Source organism: Schistocerca piceifrons, chromosome 1, assembly GCF_021461385.2.
Source record: "Schistocerca piceifrons isolate TAMUIC-IGC-003096 chromosome 1, iqSchPice1.1, whole genome shotgun sequence".
Classification (NCBI taxonomy): domain Eukaryota; kingdom Metazoa; phylum Arthropoda; class Insecta; order Orthoptera; family Acrididae; genus Schistocerca; species Schistocerca piceifrons.
Window position 1 is genome coordinate 781975209 of NC_060138.1, and position 20341 is coordinate 781995549.

The window sequence follows — 20341 nt, forward strand, 5'->3', positions numbered from 1 at the left end:
AATACGCGTATGAGAGCTACAGTTACTACAGAGTGCATTATAACTATCATATTACATCACATTAAATTTAGAAGTGTGCAGTGTATTCATTAATTGTAAATTTCTGTTATTTTTGAATTTGTAAGTGGCCATAACCTAAAAAAAGTTCAAAGTCAGTAAATTTTATCCCAGTTTTCTTCTCTTCCCTTAAAAAACCCCCCACATTGTTGGGTATTAACCACTTCAGTTGTTAATGGGAACTTGTAATCTATCTGGATCCAACTTCAACCTATTTTCCCCTTTTAAATTTCTGAGCTACCTACCTGATTAAGGGACCTAACATTCTATGTTCCAATGTGTAGAATGGCAGTTTAGTTTTTCTTGGTGACGGCATATTCTCTGTTGTCCCCACCTGGAGTTCCAAATGGGAGACTATTTTACTTTCAGAATATTTTATGCAAGAGGATGCAGTCATCATTTGATCATACAGAAAAGCTGCTTGCTCTTGGGAAAAATAACAGTTGTTAAATCCCTTAGCTTTCAACAATTCGCAGTACCTGCAGAGCAGGCCATGTTAGCAAATGTTGCAAGACCACAGCAATCAATCATCCACGTTGTTGACGTTGCTACTACTGAAAAAGCTGCTGCCCCTCTTCAGGAACCATAGGTAAGGCCAATATTACACTATCAAATTTCTTTCACAAAGTTGGTTTGTGAAAAGTATTTGACGTAGTGTAATAGGGAACTTCTGTCAAATGCTGCTTTCCATCAATTTTATTTGATTAAATCTAGCATCTCACCTTAGACTTGGTCAAAGAAAGCAATCATCCCTGTTTACTGCAACCAGCTGGCCTATAAAAATACACTGCAAAACCATTGGGCATTGTTATGTAGGATGGGGAAGCACATTCAAAATGCAAAGGATGTCATATATTGGAACTTATTGTGGCACTATACATATGGAAAGGCATTTTATAATCTGCGATGAAATAAAATGTTTTCCTTTTATAGCATGGCAAATAGAAAACTCACTCTCTTTCTTCAAAGTGAGTTAGAATAGGCTGCACTGACAGTTTTGTATATGAAGTCAAAACCAAGTAAATTGTGAGGCAAGTTAATGGTCACCATCGATGTTTATTTCTTCACTGAATAGAGAACTGAAGAACTATAGTTTTTCAAGGACAGCAGCGATAGTCAAACATGTATAAGAACTGTATTTTGTGTTAAATGCAATAGAACATGTGCTACATTTAGGTTAAGATATGCACATAAAGAAGAAAGTGTCATGGGCAGATGTGCTGGAGGACTTAATGTTGCAGCCACGAAAGAGAAAACTGATAGGTACAAGCAAAGCACAGAAGCAAGGAAAAGGTCAAAATGTCTTTTATAAGAATAAACAGTAGCTAATATACAAGAAATTAAAAATTGTACCTAGTTTTGAATGTTTTGAAATGCATCTGAAATCTGTAAAGCAGACAACTGGTGAAAAGCATCAGAAAATACTTGGCAAGCACATGAATATACTCACAGTCAGTTCCTTTGGAACTTAACACAGGTCAGGTCACAATTCATTTCTCACGTAATTTTCGATGAGATGACCCAGCTACTGTGAACCGTATACATCACACTGTACTCAGATTCTTTTGTGTTAACATTAATAGGAGGAGAAATATTAGTTCATTGCACTTCATGTGTGTATTAGAACAATAACAGCCCCATTTAGTGACTGGGAAACTAACAGCATTAAAAATAGCAATTTCCCAGTTGAAATCGTGTGGTTCTTGTGTTACTGTATGTCAGCCATTCTGAAAGAACTATGACACAATATTTGCTGACAGTGTAATGCATATTTTTGTGCAACGGCAAAGATCTTTGCCCGAGAAATGTGATGAATATTTGAACCATTTTCTTTGTCAAAGAAATCTGTTAGTGTAGTACCATTCTTAGTCTGGCTTCACCAAATTTACCCCTCCATTGTGGATGCACCTATGTTACAGCTATTTTTATCATTTACAAACACAAGTCAGCCCACCTTGGCAAGGACTATGGTTGTTGCGGAGTACCCATAAAACTATGTCATGTAAAGTTCTTAGTGAGGAATTATGTTATCACTTAAGAAAAATGGGTGGTTATCTTTAAATTATTAGGTTATATGAACTACAATAAAAATTATTCTGTTGCATTGTCCTTTGATGTACAAAACAGTGAAAGTGTTGATTAGGGGTGATACAAACTAAATACAGAGGTTGGGTTTCAAATGGAAAAATAAGAAAATGATTTGCAAAAATTTAATTGCTACCAGAGATTAATCATTTTAGAATTAAAAAATATAAAAATACAAATGCACATAAAAATTATAAGAGTAAGGATTTATGCATTTTGGAAGAAACAGTTATACATACAAATTTCAATAAAGACATGTAACCTGTCTTTCAATAAGAGAGCAATTGAACAAATGATGTTCTCTGTTGATACAGATTCATTATATAAATAGAACACAACTCATGTAATATTTCTTCCCTGTAGGTTCTAATTTGCAATAAAAATAGCAATAATTTTCAATATAACTTTGATTCAAAATGACTAGAAAATGTGAAAGATTGTCCTCCATCTGTGTCAATAAAGAGAGACTGGGACAGGGACAGTTATACAAACATGTGGGTAAGGGGGTGGGGGGAGGGGGAAGGAAGGAGAGAGGGAGAGATGGAGAGAGGGGGAGGGGGAGAGGGAGGGAGGGAGGGAGGGAGGGAGGGAGGGATGGGGAGGGAGAGAGAGAGAGAGAGAGAGAGAGAGAGAGAGAGAGAGAGAGAGAGAGAGAGAGAGAGAGAGAGATGATAAATCTGAATGAACATATTCTGAACACACAAACAGGTTTTTTGCATGTGGCATCCTGCACAAAATGTGTCCTATTCAAAATATCCATTACAGGTATTATATTTTACTTTCAGACAAGTATTAAAAATACTTAACAATATATATTTGTACACAGTTTCGAACGTTATTTCACATACATATATACATACACAAAAATAATTGGGTAACTGAGATTTTGTCTGATTGATTTAATGTTATTTATAAAATATAAAATAAGCCATCTAAAAATATGATTTACTTAACAATGACAATAATGAATTAGGTATTGTCCAGAGTGTACTTGGCCCTGCCAAGAACAAGTACAATAATGATATTGCATTTTATACCGACAGAAAAACAAACAAATTAAAATATTTACAATAATCGACAGAATAATAGTGTGGCCATTTTGAATATAACTAATTTTCACAAACATCTATTGTTTTCAGATTTATTGTGACAACACTTCATCAAATACCATCTATGACATAGAATGCGAAGATGGCCACTGTATGGTCAAAACTGGTGTTGATCGTTATTACATTATACATATGATTGTGTTTAAAATATTAAAGACATTGTGGCTTACAACCTTATGACTTAATAAAACTGCATAAACATTCAAAACTGACCCTCTAACTTCAATAAATTTGGAATATGACAGTGTTGTCCATATCTGTAGTCAAAGTAACATATAATTGGTATGTGTATAGAAGTAATTTTATTGCAATCTTTGGCAGAGTTCTTTAGTTCAGTCTTGATCCCATTTGGTTAAAATTGGTTTATTTTTACTCATAGTTTTCTGAAGAAAGAAGCATTCCAAATTTTCTATGAACAAGAGATAAATATCTTTACAACATCTGAAGTTGAAGTACAATAAATAAAACTATGAATTCATTGAATCTTGCTGGATGGAGGATGTTTCTGACGTGTTCCCAGCTCTTGCCTTATCCAAATTCTCATTTTAGTAAGAAAGTACCAAGTATTTACACTTAATCAATTTGAGAGAGAGTGCAACATGCCATCTATACCAAATACAAAAATCTAATTCTACAAGATATTAAATGATTTTAAGCAATTTGTCAAAAGATGTGACTTTCAGCATCTATGTTAATATGTAATACATTTTGCCCATTACAGTTAACAATACTTTTTCTACTTTTCCAAGAAATGTCTCTGAGATTGAACAGGTAGAGAGTGATTTTCTTGAGGAGAGAAAGAAAAGAAGGCTGTGCTGAGCTCCTTCAGCATCAAGGCACCTTACGAATGTCATAATTTTCCACAAAATCTTTGAAACGACCCTTTTCCAGATGCAAATGGGGATTTAGGTGACGATCTCATTGTGGAAATCATGTAACTGCAACATAGTTACTTCTTGTAAGTTTTAATTTTCTTTACACTGTTCATATAATGCAGTTTCAATTTGTTTGTGTCTCACTTCTATATTTCTCTTGTACTCAAAATGAAAAACATTTTTTATAGCTTGAAATAACAGTACAAACAAAGCATGTAAAACACCTGTATTCATTGGAGCCATTACCTTTGAGTCACAATACACAAAAGAACTATGCATTAAAAACAGAATTTTATGAGAGATTAAATCTTTACTTCATCTGGGCAAATTATCAGCTTACATGTAAATTTATGCAATTATCAGAAAGTAACAATTATCACTTTGGTACATGTAGCTGTATAACAGTAAGACATTATGTAGACACACAAATATCTATACTGTGGCAATGGTGAAATGTAAGTAATTGGTCAGTTGTCAGTAGCAAGAACTGCTAGCCACCTGCATTAAGCAGCTTAACAGCAGAACTCCCTTAGACAAACAAATTATGTCTTCAGTAGTGGAACATGACAAAACTGTTGTCACATTTGTTGTACATATTTTAAGTTGCCTGCTCCAGATGAACAGCAGTTCTCCCTTTAATTTATTATGCTGGTACGTCTGAGGCTTGTTACCCTTTTGTTATAATTTATTGTGGGATAGACCTTTTGTGCTACTGACAACTGTGAAGGTCTCCTTTGCTCTGCCATCCTTTTCATTTTGAGAGGTGCTGTGGCTGCAGTGAAAGACCTGCTCATAGGGCACACATATGATGAACAGGTAACTAGTATCTCAAAGCTACTAAAAATATTATATTTTTCCATTTCCATTACCTTATGTGTAATGTGAATTATGATTTGCTGTAAAATTTTCTATTAAGCAGAAATAATAGGAGATTAACATTCAGTTTTGCCTTGCCAAATAGATCCATAACAGCTGCGCCCTCATACTGAAGCTGCAGTAAATTCTGAAAAATAAACAGAGAATGATATGGCACATTAAAAATTGTTTATCTACAAGCAGATTTAATTGGTCTAAAAATCTTCACCAGAAAGCTTAGTTTCTCAGAAAATGATATGATCTCTCATTTTCTCCTTGACTCTTCAGGATATGTGGCAATTATACAACAAATCAACATGCTTCCAATCAGAGGTCACAATACCCAAACATTTAAATTGTAGTAATTACATTCTGCAGTGTGAAAGCCGTGTATCATGAAGTTCATTATATTTTCTGTTGAATGCTCATGAGTGTGGACCAGAGTATTCATGTAAACAATAACTCAAAAAATAGTTAGACATTTCCCCTACTCCCAAGTAAAAAATGTTGTAAAATCTGAGAGCAGGAGTTTACTAATATCAATGACTGATGGTTATTTGATGCTGAAATTAGATCTTGACTTCTTCACAAGTCTGAGATTTGTGTATTTCCTTAAAATGACCATCCATTTCCCACATAAGGAACCATAACACCCAACTTCCAAAGAACTCTATACTGGTAACACTTTTATTGGTCAATGCCACATTTCCCAATACTTTTGTATGTTAAATTTTGCTGTAAATGGCTTGTTTTAGTGAATCTTTAATGTTGTATAGTAATTAAACTGGGTATTGTTGCAGAAAGCAAGTATAAATACAAAATTATAAAATACATTACTTTATGTAAGTGTCTTAAGGGCAAAGATGACAAATTGTGTGTGGGTGAGGGGCAGGTGACACCTGGTCGATAACTTAACACTTGTAGTATTCTGTGAATTGTCTCCTTTATTCCTAAAGGATTTACAATCTGGCAGAACTTTCCACACCATAAATACAGTAATTTAGCTTCACAAACATGTAAATCAACAGGTCACCTGCTTGATTTGCTTCTATCAGTCAGTCACACCATAGGATAAATGAAGTCATACAAACATCGATGTCATCAACTGTAACAGATGGAATAATTTAAATCATGGTTTACAAGGAGTATGGTAGCTTCTTAGACAATCATCATTGGCTTCGCCCACTCACAACCATATATCTCCTTTCAACCTAACCTAAACCTCTGGCTACACTACACATCCACTTGTCACTATAAACATTATTTACAAAATAGAGATAATAATACTGGATAAAACTTACTGGCAGATTAAAACTAAGTGCTGAACCAGGACTGAAATATAGAACCTTGCCTTTTGGGGGCCATACTCTTATCAAGCCAAATTTCCGGGTTTGAGTCTCAGTTTGGCACATAGTATTAATTCCCCATGGAGCTTTATTAAATATTATTTTCATTATTTTGTAGATCAAGTTTGTGTTAATGGGTTGATCTGTAGTGTCGCCCATGGTTTAGGTTAGGCTGTAGGTCATGATTTTGTCAAGAGTCCTGATGAAGAACACAGCTTTAATGTGCCAGGAAGTTTCAAAACAGCACATACTCAATTGCGGAGTGAAATGTTCATTCTGCAGTATCAAATAAACATGGAAATAAACATTCTCAGTGTTCTGTTATACTACCAGAAACAAGTTTGTGTGATGATGTGTCTCCCATGCTGTGACTGGCTGATAGAAGCAAATTGAACAGGTACTATTTTGATTTGGGTGTTTTTGAAGCTTAAGTACCGTATTTGGTGGTATTTGATTTTATACCTATATACTACAAAAATATGCAGTGTAACTCATCCACTGCAGTAAGCAACTCTCTGAAATGTCTCAGTTATGGTAAAATTTGTTGCACAAAATTATCAGCAAATGTGACTTCGGCAGATAAAACTGTTACATAAGTTTAAATATATAGGAATTTCAAGATGGTTCCTTTATTGAGAGAAATGATTTGTTTAGTAATGAAACCCACAACCTCTTACAAACGCATAGGTACTTCAGGCAGAGTTAAAGGAAACAGTGAAACACACTGGGTTGCACCTCCAGACTAGGCTGACAACTCTTATGGTTCAAATGGCTCTGAGAAACATGGGACTTAACATCTGAGGTCATCAGTCCCCTAGAACTTAGAACTACTTAAACCTAACTAACCTAAGGACATCACACACATCCATGACTGATGCAGGATTCAAACCTGCGACCATAGCAGTCGTGTCGTTCCAGACTGAAGCACTTAGAACCACTCGGCCACTGCGGCCAGCCGTCAACTCTTATGAAAACAGATTATGTTCAGTCCTAGGTTCTTGTTTCATCCTCAGAATGATGATGATGAACCCTACAAATATTTACATGGTAATGAGTCTTACATTTATCTGCAGTGGCAGGTCTCAGTGGAGTAGATACCCTGAAGGGATGCAACCCTTCAGAATTTGTGGAAAAACAATTTTCCAAGCCAGCAGGAAATGTGGTCATTGTCAAATGTCTACTGTTGTGCAGAAGGCAGTTTGTTTTTACATGCTAAAGTGAAAACTCTAAACACCTGTTTTCACATTACAGTGAAGTGCTTATGATTCGCCATAAATTTGCATCAGAAGAGAACTATGGAGTTACGACAATGCTTTAAAAACAACTTTAAACAGTGTATGGTTGCAGAGTTATATCACCCAAAAAAGGGCATAAATCACATGAAAACTGGTGAAACCGTATGTGAAAACTGGCGAAAAATCACCCAACAACTGGTTACACACCTGAAAACTGTCAACACATAAAAATTGACAAAAAAACATCAAATAAAACAACTTTTTTCATGCCTCTACTGATTGAGTGATTTTTTTGTTGAAGTTTTTAGCTACAGGTCACTCTTGGTTTATGCTCACGCATTTTTAATGTGTTAGTTTCAGAGGACCCAGTGAAAGTTTCTGTATTGAGAACAAATAATTTGCAGTGTATGTCTTGAAAATACATTACATGTGGCACGGACAACATCTTAAAATCAGATTACATAAATATTTAAAAGCTTAGAATCAGAAAATACTCTGCTTAATATTTATGTGCATTCATCTGGATTTTCAGTCCACTTCACCAACACCAATTATTCCTTCTCACTTAAAATTTTTTTTTCTGGCAATTACCCATTTTTAAAGGTAGACTTAAAGCTGATGTTACACCCTCTGCCTTGTTCATCTCATTTACTGTCCCTCTTTCCACCGACATTTCACGAGACACAGAGTAGCTCAAATGGGTTAAGGCTCATATGTTGAAAGTAATTATTTAGTTTTAAGCATCTGTATTAAACAACCATGTTACAAACTATTGGTACCACTGCAAATTTAAAGTACAGACTGGTTTCCATGCTGTGTCATGTAATCTTATTAGCTGAAGCTACAACAGTCTGTCAACAGAAGAATTTTATATTTACACTTATACAGGAAAGTGTAAAAAGAATTGTTGCCCTGTAATAAAGATTTCCCAATCATCAGGTACAAGAATAACACTGTTTTAAAAACAAACAAGTGTGAAGCAAAAGGTGATAACTGAACCAAAATAATGACCACAGACTGATTAGTCAAAACTGGACCACATGCAGAAATATTCCTAAGTTTTAAAATTAGTTTGTATACCATTCAATGAACCACAGCATCTTGTGTATCATTACAACAATTAAGTTTTTTTCCTTAAAGAAAAAATCACCACAAAGTTCACACCTGTTGAAAGACACCATTTATCATACATCATTTCATTTTGTGTATAATACAGCTTAGGAATGATATGTTAGGGTATGCTGAAAAGTAATGCCTCTGAATTGTTTTAGCTTTTTAAATATAACCAACTTTATTAACACTGCATCTTTATTCATCATGTCTAAATTCTCAACATAGTCACCCTAGCAACAAACATACTCATATTTCTCCCAAGGAGAAAACAGTTTGTTGACACCATCACTGTAAAATGTTTGATATTGTTGATGGAGTTACAACCTCATCCCAGGTTGCACCCTTTCATTACTATCAAAGTGATGTTATCGAATGTGTTCTTCAAGTTTTGGAAACATGTGAAAATCGGATGGGGACCAAGACAAGACTGTATGGAGGATGATCGATGACAGTCAACCCAAAGTGTTGGTTTGCTACAGATGTAACAGTACTCGTGTGGGGTCTGCCATGGTCATGCTGAAGGAGAGAGTGCTCCATGTGAAGACGAACTCCTTGAATGCATGCTTTTAGTTTCCTGAGGGTTTCGTTGCACCTCACAGAGTTTACGGTGGTGCCTTTAGGCATGAATTCCAAATACACCATACCTTGAACATCCCAGAACACTGTCACCATGATTTTACCTGCTGATGGCATGGTCTTTAACTTTCTTAGTGTTGGTGATACTTTGTGGGGGAAGTCCGTGCTTCTCTCATGTTTTCAGGATAAAAATGGTGAACCCTGTTTTCACAATCTGCCAAAATGTTGTTTGGGGACCCATCAGCCTCAACACTCAAAACACAAACGAAACTGTTGACAGGTGTCCATCCTCCTTAGTTTCATGTCAAGAGTGAGCATTTGGGGGGCCCACCAGTCTCACTGTTACCTGTACAGAAGTTCTGCAATGATGGTCCTTACACACACTTGTGATATGCCACATTTATCTCGGAGCTGTGTCTATGGTATCCTACAACTTTCTCTTATGAGTTTATCACTCTGATCCCCATGAGTCTCATCTATCGTCATACACAATAATCCACTGTGAGATCTATAACGCACATTGAGGTTAGCACCATCATTCCCTTCATTAAGAGCATGAACTACCTAATGTCGCATATTACTGATATCATTACAATCATGACCATACCCAGCTTTCATTCTTCCATGGATTTCAATTGAAGGCAGTTTTTCTGCAGTCAGAAACTCAATTACAGCATGCTATTTCACACACACCAACACGGTTACATTACACACCGCCATGTTACAAATAACAATTTGGAGGCCTCTAGCAGGAGAGATTTGCAACTTTTGTCAGGAAAGCTGGAAACTCGAACAAGTAATATGTGTGACATGTAATACCTCAACCAATATTGGAAACACAATAAAAATTTGGAGTCATTACCTTTCAGCATGCCCTTGTAATTGCAATATACAAAAATCAAAATTTGTGATTATACAGGGGGAGAAAAATTTTGTCACAGAATTTTAAAGCTAGATACCTGACACCACTAGGAACCAAAGTTACTAATGTTGTGTAGGTCAACAATGCACAATTTTTAAACTACGGAAACTTGGCACCAAGGACTTTCGATTGGCCACGAGATTGCCCAGTTGCTGGATGCTCTGGTCCATGCATGACCGCGAATGCTTTGCCTGCCGGTCTGCACGCTCAGTGGTAGCTTGCCAGCCTTCCACTCTGGGGGCAAATCCGTCCTGACACATCTATTCTAGTTTCATGATAAGACGCACCGGGAACAAACCTATCAACAGCTGTTAGTTCGTGTACAGAATATCTTTTACAAATTGCGTCAGCACTGAAAAGAGCCCTTTTTTGTAGCTAGGACATTATTTACTTAAAGCAGTTGTTCAAATTGGTGACCCTCAAGACGTGACAAGCTCGGTAACGTCGAAAGGTGTTTTACCGAACTCTTTCAAAGATTCCTGGCATTACCATGATTTAATTGGCAGCATGTTGAATGCAATACATTAATTCCTCTTTGTTTCTAGGTGGTTTGCGTCCAGGTGGTGAACCTTAACTTTGAAGAATCCCCACAAGAAAAAGTCCAGTGGTGTGAGGTCTGGTGATAACGGTGGCCATGTCGTACGAGCACATCTGCCAGCTAGCCAGCTACCCAGCCATTGAAGAGTTCATTTAAATATCTGTGCACAGCATGACTGTTATGTATGGGTGCCCCATGATGCTGCAACCATTTGCGTAGCTGTATGTCCAGGGGAACATCTTCCAGCATTGTTCCCGGTGTCTGTGGACAAATGTGATGTGAGTATTTACCCTTGCCCAATAATAAATTTTGAATGTGGTAAAGGCCATCCCGATAGAAAGTGCACTCATCGGTAAACAACACAATGGTGGGGAAGTTGGGATCTTGTGCAACACATTGCAGTAACTGCCAGCAAAACCCTAGCCTGTGTTCACAATCCACCACAAGATTTAGGTCTTTGACAGGGTGTAAACTAAATGGATGCTGGCTGTCATCCCTCAAACCTCCCAGACTAACCGATGAGTGAACCCATGTCGTGTCCAGCCACTTGAGTACTTGTCGTAGTTGCTTCCTTGAAGCGCTTGAGAACAGTCTCTTCAGATGCAGCATCCTGTCGTGTTCAAGGTCTTCCAGCATCACCACGATATCCCGCTAACAATCTGTTTCACCAAGTCGCCGGTGAATTATTGTAATGTTTGCGGGTGTGGGTGGCATCTTGCTGAGTACTGTTCCTCATACGACTGTTGAGCTTCATGCGGATTACCATCGGCTAATCCATAAACAAAAACCATATCTCATTGTTTTTCAAACGAATACTGTGCTGCCATGCTTACTGTATGACTAAACCGCACGTGACACACGATTGCTCTGAAGCGAAGCTTAGGTGTGATGCCTCTGACGTGAGGTGGAGACAAACAGTAAGACTTATTTGACACTTGTGTGTATAATGTTGGGGCAGTGATGGGGCACGGGGCTTTTGTATGTGTGAACTGACAACCATAGTGCTGCCTGTCAACCGATGAACGGCAACATGGCCAATCGGGGTTCATGGTGCCAAGTTTCCGTGGTTTGAAAATGATGCATTGTCGACCTACACAACATTGTTAATTTTGGTTCCTACTGGCATCAGCTATCCAGGGTTAAAATTTTGTGACACAATTTTTCTCCACCCTGTATACAACACAGTTTTATTCACATATTTGTGTACCAATGAAAATATAGCACAGAAATATTAATTTGAGCTTTAGCACTATCAATATTTTTTATAACAGAATGCAATAATATTTAATTTACCTGCATATCAATATCCACCTTCTCCATGTCAACTCCCATGAACTTTGCGGAGACAATAAATATGCCAGGCGTTTCAGACGGGCTTATTTCAAACTGTAGGTTACGAAACTGAGCAGCTGGTAGTCCGTCAACTTCAAGCAGTATTCCTTTCTCATGTAGACGAGCAGCACTATAACGCAGTTTAAGCTTCCTACTTGCTTTTGAATGTTTCTCTCCAGCCTCACTTCTTGGTATGTGCACTTTTCTGCAACACAGTGTATGTCATATAAGTTTTCTGCTATTAAAGCCCCTTATATATTTTGTCTCAGCCAACAGGTAAACTGTGAAAGTTTGTGTAAATGTTAAAAAAAAAAACACACACACACACCTCTGATGTGTATGTATGTCTTCAATCATTTGTAATAACAGTTAGAGACACATGCATGAAGTGTCAATCTGAGGTTTTGCAGAGCAATTTAAGAACAAAGCATTGTGTAAAATAATGAGTGAGCATACTACCCACTGGTGTAATGCAAGATTTTTGGCTGCTTGCACACTGTTCTTCTTTGGGGCTGGACACATAGGAAGAAAACAGTAATTCAGAATCAAAATAAAATAGTAGCATGAAGGTCAGAATTTAATGTTAAGCTAACACCGAGTTCATTAGGGGGTGGGGGCACTTGCAGTGAGGAAGCGTTGTAATTGTGGCTGCATTAAGCAATCATTCCACTGCTCACTCAAGTGATACAGGGAAACAACAGGAAACCTACGGCTGGTCAGATTATGATTTTAATACTTATTTGTCCTAAACTCAGAGTAAGATGATTTAGCAGTTATAGAAGGGACCTGTCAGACTTAAAACTGTACAAAAACAGGAGTAGCACTGTCACTATCCATCTCAACAGCTAATACAGCACTGTTTTGTTTTGGTGAAGGAAAATGGTTTGTATATGCACGTGCTGCTCTCTCTGTGGAAAAATATCCTACTTCATGATTCACAAAGATTCCTTATTCTAAATGGGATCGCTGTGCAACTTTACTGTTGAGGTGTAACAATTGAAAATAAAATGACAGGAAGAATGCTAACTTTGATTTTACTCTGGATGCCCATGTAAGAATAGGTGTAACAAGCCACTCTAGCCTTCTGCATGATGGCTATTTTCATGGTAACAGTCCAATACAAATTAACCATTTGATTTCATATAATAATTTGAAGTTGGGTGTGGACGCCACATTATGCTTGGAGCAGGAAATGCCCATACAGTAGAGTCTCGATAGTTCGAGGTGAATGGGACCAGAACCACCTCGAACTATCGAAAACTCGGACTATCGAAATTTAAATGGGGAAAAAAAAAATATTATTATATTGTAACTAATACAGGTCAAAATATGAACTTTATTAAAATAAAAGTATTTACACATGCATTTGCATTGGCAGAGTAACAATAATTATTTATTTAGACAAGTAATAGTGAAGTGTCTTTTGTTTGGCGAAGCTGCAACATTTCTTCGCGCCAATGTCACGCCACCGTCTCAGGAGCAGTTGGTGTCGCCTCAGGCTATTGTTCCACGCAGCATATGGCAGCCTCGAGAGCAGCGTAGCCGTCGATGTGACTCATCATCGGTGCAGCCTATGCCTCGTCACTCTCACACTGCCATGGAATGTTAACCATGTTAATTATAGAAGAGTCTGTCACTTCCAACTGTTCGTCCGAATTTAACCACTTGCCTACTTCCACCTCTTCTGCCTCTTCACACCCTGGCAATCTTCTGATTAAATTACACGATGGTCGATCGTCCTCATCTGCTAAATCTTCAGTTTCTGTGTCTGGCATACTTTCCTGTAGAATTTTCCTCCATGACTTAGAAATTGTGTGTGACTTTATTTCGCTCCAAGATTCGCTAATCCAGTACACGACGTCCTTCAAAGTCACTTTCTTCAAAGCTCCTACAATGTTTTCATTGTCTTCGGAATGCAGGATTGACTGTAGCAATTGCTGTTGATACATTTTTTTTTAGACATTCCAGAATGCCCTGATCCATGGGCTGAATGAGACAGGTAATGTTTGGCGGGAAAAACAAGGCGCGGATACTGTCACACTGCAGATCTCCTGCACTTGCATGTGAGGACGCATTATCCATGAGCAAAATTGCTTTGCATGGCAGTCCCCTTTCTTTTAAAAAATTCTTGCAGTCAGATACAAATGAGTTAAAAAACCAGTTCTTTAAGATTTCCTGATTCATCCAGGGATTATTCTGATGTGTATAGACAACCGGAAGAGCTTAGATGGATACATTCTTGAATGCTCTTGGCGTGGCAGACTTCCCAATCACAACTAGTTTTAGTTTGTGGTTTCCAGTTGCATTTGAAGCTGCCATAACTGTGACCCGCTGTTTGCTTTTTTTGTGCCCAGGAGCACTTTTTTCTTCACAAGAAGCAAGTGTTCTCGCTGGTAACATTTTAAAATTTAGCCCAGTTTTGTCACAGTTATATATTTGTTCATTAGACAAATTTTTTTCATTTATGATTTTTTTAAACTCGACGATAAATTCTGAAATGGCCTGAGCGTAACCAGAGAGTTTTTCTCCACATACGTCTAGTTGATGCACTCCATACCTCTTCTTCCACTTGTCGAGCCAGCCCACACTAGTGGCGAAATTGTCATCTCCTTCCTGCAACTGGTTTCTGAAAAACAAATCTTTTTCTTGCAAGACTGTGCCAGAAATCGGAGCACCCTTCTGTCTCTGTTGGGTAAACCACATGAACAATGCCTCACTTGTTTTTTCGAAGTCTGACTTCTTTATAATTCTTTCACTGAGAGATTCGTGTGAGCATTTCTGTGAAGAAAACTGTTCCAATTTAAGTCAGTTTCTTCGCCAGTCACCAACAGTAATTTCACCGCCACCATTTTTGAGAGCAAGTTTTTTTATTGTTTCTCGTTTGTCAAGTTGTCTTAGTGCTTCTAATTTTAGATGCAAAGGCACAAATTTCCTCTTTTTTGTTACAGCACTCATCTTTGTAAGGTGTACAATGGAACACACAGTCAACAAACAAAATGACACACAACACTGTACAGTAGAGGTACTGGGAACTACAGCAGCATATGAACTCCTCATTTTTGATCGGTAGCAGCCGGCAGTAGTTGGGGTATTTTGTGCCATACTGACAACAGATGTTTGTGCAACAGGGCTGCGAGCTTATCGTCAGTGTTGATTGTATTGTTGTCTGCTTTGTCACTTAACTGTACTCTCCCTATCTATCTTTTGCAATTATGTTTTCATTATTTATCATGTCAGTAAAAAGAAGAAGAAGAAGAAGAAGAAGAAGAAGAAGAAGAAGAAAAGTAGATTGTTGCAACCACTCGAACTATCGAGACTGTACTGTATTTTGTTTGGTTGGGCAAGAATGATACAACTGAGTAGACAACACTTTTCTACAAGTTATTTCTAGGGCCCCACTGAGTTCAGAAAGGATGCAACCATAGCGGGCAATAAAATGTCAGTTTGTTTTATGTTAATTCCAGAAGCATGGCAATATAAATTTCATCACTGGGGAAAGATGTGGCACTGCTCTCTGATTATTTTAACTTTCAGATTGAAAATCAATATAACAAAGTTGTTCAGACTTCTTTCTTACTGGCCTGAAGTTTTTATTAATGGTGCATTTTGGATCTTCCAAGTGTATGCCCATCATACTACCCAAAGACAATCTCTCACCATTATTTCTTGTTGCTGAAGAGAAATAAAGAATAATTTCACATTATAGTAAACAATGGAAACTCCAGGTTGTAATATCAACAACGTAGGAGAAAACAGATTGCTCCTTACGATAAAGAAGTTAGTAGCATCTGTCTTTTCAAACATTGTTCTCATTACATTAGCAACATTTTTCAGACAGCTTGGCATGACAATACTCAGAATTAACACAGAACGTGGTAGAAGGGCATCACACACATTTATCTGCAAATTTGTTGTAGTGTATTGTATACACTCATCTATCACAAATAAAATTGATACGGCATAACTGGATTTTTTGATGTCATTGATGGATGTTTTTCACTTAATTCAGAGAACAGAAGTAGAAGTGAAGCCAACACTGTGTGATGATTACAGCTTTTGGATCTTCCAAGCTGAAGTACGTATAACACCTTCCGAAGTGATATCATCATCTTATTTATTTTGCACTGACACAGTGTAGACTGCATAGAAAGTGCACACGTCATAAAAGATACTTGTGAAGATAATGATTTGATGCTACCTATATAAATTAGTTCTTTTGTTTTTTTCTAATAATTATCAGTTAGAAACTACAACTTTCTTTCATGGTGTTTCTGTACTGAAATACTGGGGGTACACTGGTGGGTGACTTTTTCCTTAGGAGTCAGTTCAAATGGCTCTGAGCACTATGGGACTTAACTGCTGTGGTCATCAGTCCCCTATAACTTAGAACTACTTAAACCAAACTGACCTAAGGACATCACACACATCCATGCCCGAGGCAGGATTCGAACCTGCGACCGTAGCGGTCACGCGGTTCCAGACTGTAGCGCCTAGAACTGCATGGCCACTCCGGCCAGCTAGCAGTCAGTATCTGACAAATGTACGAAAGTGTGCAAGTGTAAATGATGAACTGAAGAGTGATTTTTTTCCCTGTCTTGATAACACCTGACTTTGAATGTGCCACATGTTTTTCTTTTTCACTAAGACATCCACATCAATAGTACATGAGCTACTTGTAATACATACGTGGATAAATTTGAGTGGCTAATATTTTAATGCAGGTCTATGAACTGCCAAAACCTCTTAACATAACTGATAGGTAAAAGTGTCTACGTACTGATAAAATCTGATGTATAGAAAATCACTTCATAAATGAAAATATGTAAATGCTGAATATTTACTCGCCTGGGCAGCAGAATTTAATGTAATGTTGGCAGTAAGCTTACTGATTAAAATGAAAGCAAAATGGAAATGAAGGTGTGTGAAACTGTAGGTAATGAGAAGTTTGAAGCAGTATTCATCGGAATTTGCTTCATGAGGTCCAGTGTAATGACATAAAAAGCTATGCAAATTATTTGAGAATGGACAAATATACATTTCAGCTTGCCGTTACAAAAATAGACCCTTATATCTGCAAAAACGTCACTAATTTATGAAATCCAGTTCCTGCTAAAGATCATCTCAAGGTTACATTAAGATTTTTAGCAACAAGTGAAAACTATTCCAGCTTGCAATGTAATACCCACATCTCAAAGGATACCACTTCACGTGTTGTTTCAGAGGCATGTGAAACTGTATGTAAACTCACTTGAGCAGGATTTTATGAAGATTAGGTTATTTAGAGTAACAAAGAAATACATTCATTTAATTTACGTGTGCTTTATTAACACCACTTAGATTTCTGCCAAATCGTTAGTCCACTCAATTTCTTCCTCATGTCATCTACGATGCATCACCTCTGAATACAGCTGATGGCTGCAGTTATTTCTTTGTTAAGAATCTTACTGATTATTGTGGTTTTCATAATCAATTTGTTGGGTGTTAAGAAGAATTGCATATTCTTTGCAGTTAGAAATTATCACTGTAGTGGTAGCCACACACGAAGTAAACTTTGATGTCATTTTACAGGTTAGAAGCACGTGAAGCAAGTCAAACAGGCGTACAATGTGGCAAACTTTGATCATGCCCACACTCTAAGTTTGACAATGATCTTTGATCAAAGCTTCCATAGTACACTGTCTAGCAGTTGCCAAAGTGCATTGTTCAAAGTTTGTTGTTAAAGAGATTTGATAATATAAATGGGCTCAAGATAACTACAGTTGCAAATTAACCTGTGGCATAAAATGCAATAATTACAAGTACAAAATAAATTGTTTAGTAAAAACAATGAATGAAAATTAATTGCACTCCTATCACAAATAATAAATATGGGACTAACAACAACTAACAACACAAATAAATCTCAATCTACAGGAAATTTCCAGATGAAGAAAAGGAGTAAGAAAATACAAAACAAATTTCTGCCTGACATTATAAAAAGCGACTAATTTCAAATGGGTCCATTTGTTTTCAAACAACTGTCCCTGTCTTTATCATGTAATAGTAAAATCATTCCATTGGTATATACGTAGTGTTAAAAAAGTATTCCATATTTTGAGAGGTGGTAGAATGGACCAAAAAAGACAAAGTCCAACAAACATGGGCTTCAAAATGCATACCTTAAGAGCTATGAGCACTACATCTCCATTACTATGAAACATATCTACTGAACAAGTGTCCACAGCTTTTAAGATATGCATTTTAGGGCCCATGTTTACTGGAGATTTTTGTCATTTTGGTCCATACTACCACATTCCAGTATATGGAATACTGTTTTTAAAAACATTTTAGAAAGTTCGGCTATGTACTGTAAAAATAGAACAAAACTTTTATTACATTCATTACTTCTGAATTACTGTACAATAATATGATAAAGATGGAGGCAATGGTTTGAAACTGAATGGACACATTTCTGCGTCTCAACTCATTTCAGTGCAACATTGACTTTGGTGACAGTGCAAATACTGTCAGTTCTTGTGCATTTCCTTCAATGTAGGCATAGCATTGATCTTTTTGTGCCACTTTCACAATAGGACGACTGTAAAAATGCCTCTACAGGAAGTTGAGGAGTATGTATACTTTTATCAAATATTAAACGACAGAGATAACATTTATCAAACAATGTAGGAAAAGGACACTCACATAAAGCTTTCAGCCACAGCCTTCATCAGTAAAAGAGAGATAGATACCGTGTACTCATACAGGGAAGCACACCTCACTCACACACAACCACCAACTCCAGCATCTCGGGCCAGAATGCAACTATCACTTGGGATGCAAGCAGCAATCTGGAGGGGGTGGGGAAGGTGAAAGGATAGTAGTGTACAGGTGGGGAGAGAGGCTAACACTGTCTGGTGGAGTAGTCAGGAACTAGAATGCCAACAGGCGCCCTCTTCAGACTGCTGCTTGCATCCCATATGATACTTGCATTCCAGCCTGAGATGCTGGGGTTGGCAGTTGTGTGTGGGTTCCTTCACAACCTCAATATCTTCTCTCTAATCCTCTTCACATGCTGTTCCTCAACCCAGCTAGATGTTTACCTCCTCCTCTCTGATGGCTCTTTTGACAGCTGTCATCCCTTTCACACAAAAAAATCCCTCCCTTACAGACTGGCCAACCGGGTATGGCATATCTGCAGTGACAAAAATTCCCCTGCTCAGTATGCTGAGGGTCTCACCAAGGCCTTCACAGACAGGCACTATCCCCTGGACCTAGTTCGCAAACAGAGCTGTGCCATTTCCCTTCACACTGCCAATCCTCCCACCAGCCCCACGGACCAGCCACAAAGGAGAGTCCCGTTCATCACCCAGTACCACCCCAGACTGGAACAACTGAACCACACCCTTCACCAGGGCTTTGACTACCTACCATCATGCCCTGAAATGAGGGACGTCCTACCCGAGATGCTTCCCACCCCCTCCTAACGTGGTGTTCTGTCGCCCACCCAACTTCCACAACATCCTCCATCCCTATGCCACTGCCAATCGCAATCCCTTGCCACAAGGTTCATATCCCAGTGGAAGACCCAGGTACCAAACCTGCTCAATCCACCACCCAGCACTTCCTATTCCAATCCCATCACAGGTTTATCCTACCCCATCAGGGGCCAGGCCATCTATAAAAGAAGCCAAGTCGTATACCAGTTCCACTGCAATCATTGATCAGCTTCTTATATTGGTGTACCGTATTTACTCGAATCTAAGCCGCACTCGAATCTAAGCCGCACCTGAAAAATGAGACTCGACATCAAGGAAAAAAAAAAATTCCCGAATCTAAGCCGCACCTGAAATTTGAGACTCGAAATTCAAGGGGAGGGAAAAGTTTTAGACTGCAGCTCCAAATCGAAACAAAGTTGGTCCATTGTAATATAAGACACAATTTAGGTCGAATGAATGACGATACAGCTACAGTAGTTTGGTTCAAGTCGTAAGCTTAGCAGTTAAGCTTTATCAGGTAGCCATTGCTATGCGCCAGGCGCTCCGTCCGTATTTATACGGGTACCCTTCCTTTTGCACGTGCTTTGTCTGGTTTAAATCGTTTGCTTATTTTGCTTTGATCTGATAAGTGTCGTTTTCTTTGTTATAGGTGTTTACGTCACTCTAAGCTGAAAATGCATTACTGAACTGTGTCATACTTGTTTGTCGCATTCTGATAGTGCGTGTTTACAGCCTGTTGCCGCTCGCGGCATGGCTTGCTTTTGTGCGAGCAACCGCCGCTTACAAAAAAAAAAGAGGAATCGTCTCATTAGCAAAACAATGG

The 20341-nt window shown here is 37.9% G+C and overlaps 1 protein-coding gene across 1 annotated transcript in view; it reads right to left on the minus strand.

Moving 5' to 3' along the window:
* Positions 1-2763: 2763 nt before the first annotated feature.
* The window catches only part of LOC124712908 (ras GTPase-activating-like protein IQGAP1), a 346898-nt gene continuing 329320 nt past the window's right edge, over positions 2764-20341 (minus strand). The window contains exons 31-32 of the mRNA XM_047242907.1: positions 12005-12248; positions 2764-5129 (exon numbers count right to left, since the gene is read on the minus strand). Of these exons, the coding sequence (XP_047098863.1) occupies positions 5013-5129; positions 12005-12248 (361 nt within the window). The 3' untranslated portion in view covers positions 2764-5012. The remainder of the gene's footprint in view (positions 5130-12004; positions 12249-20341) is intronic.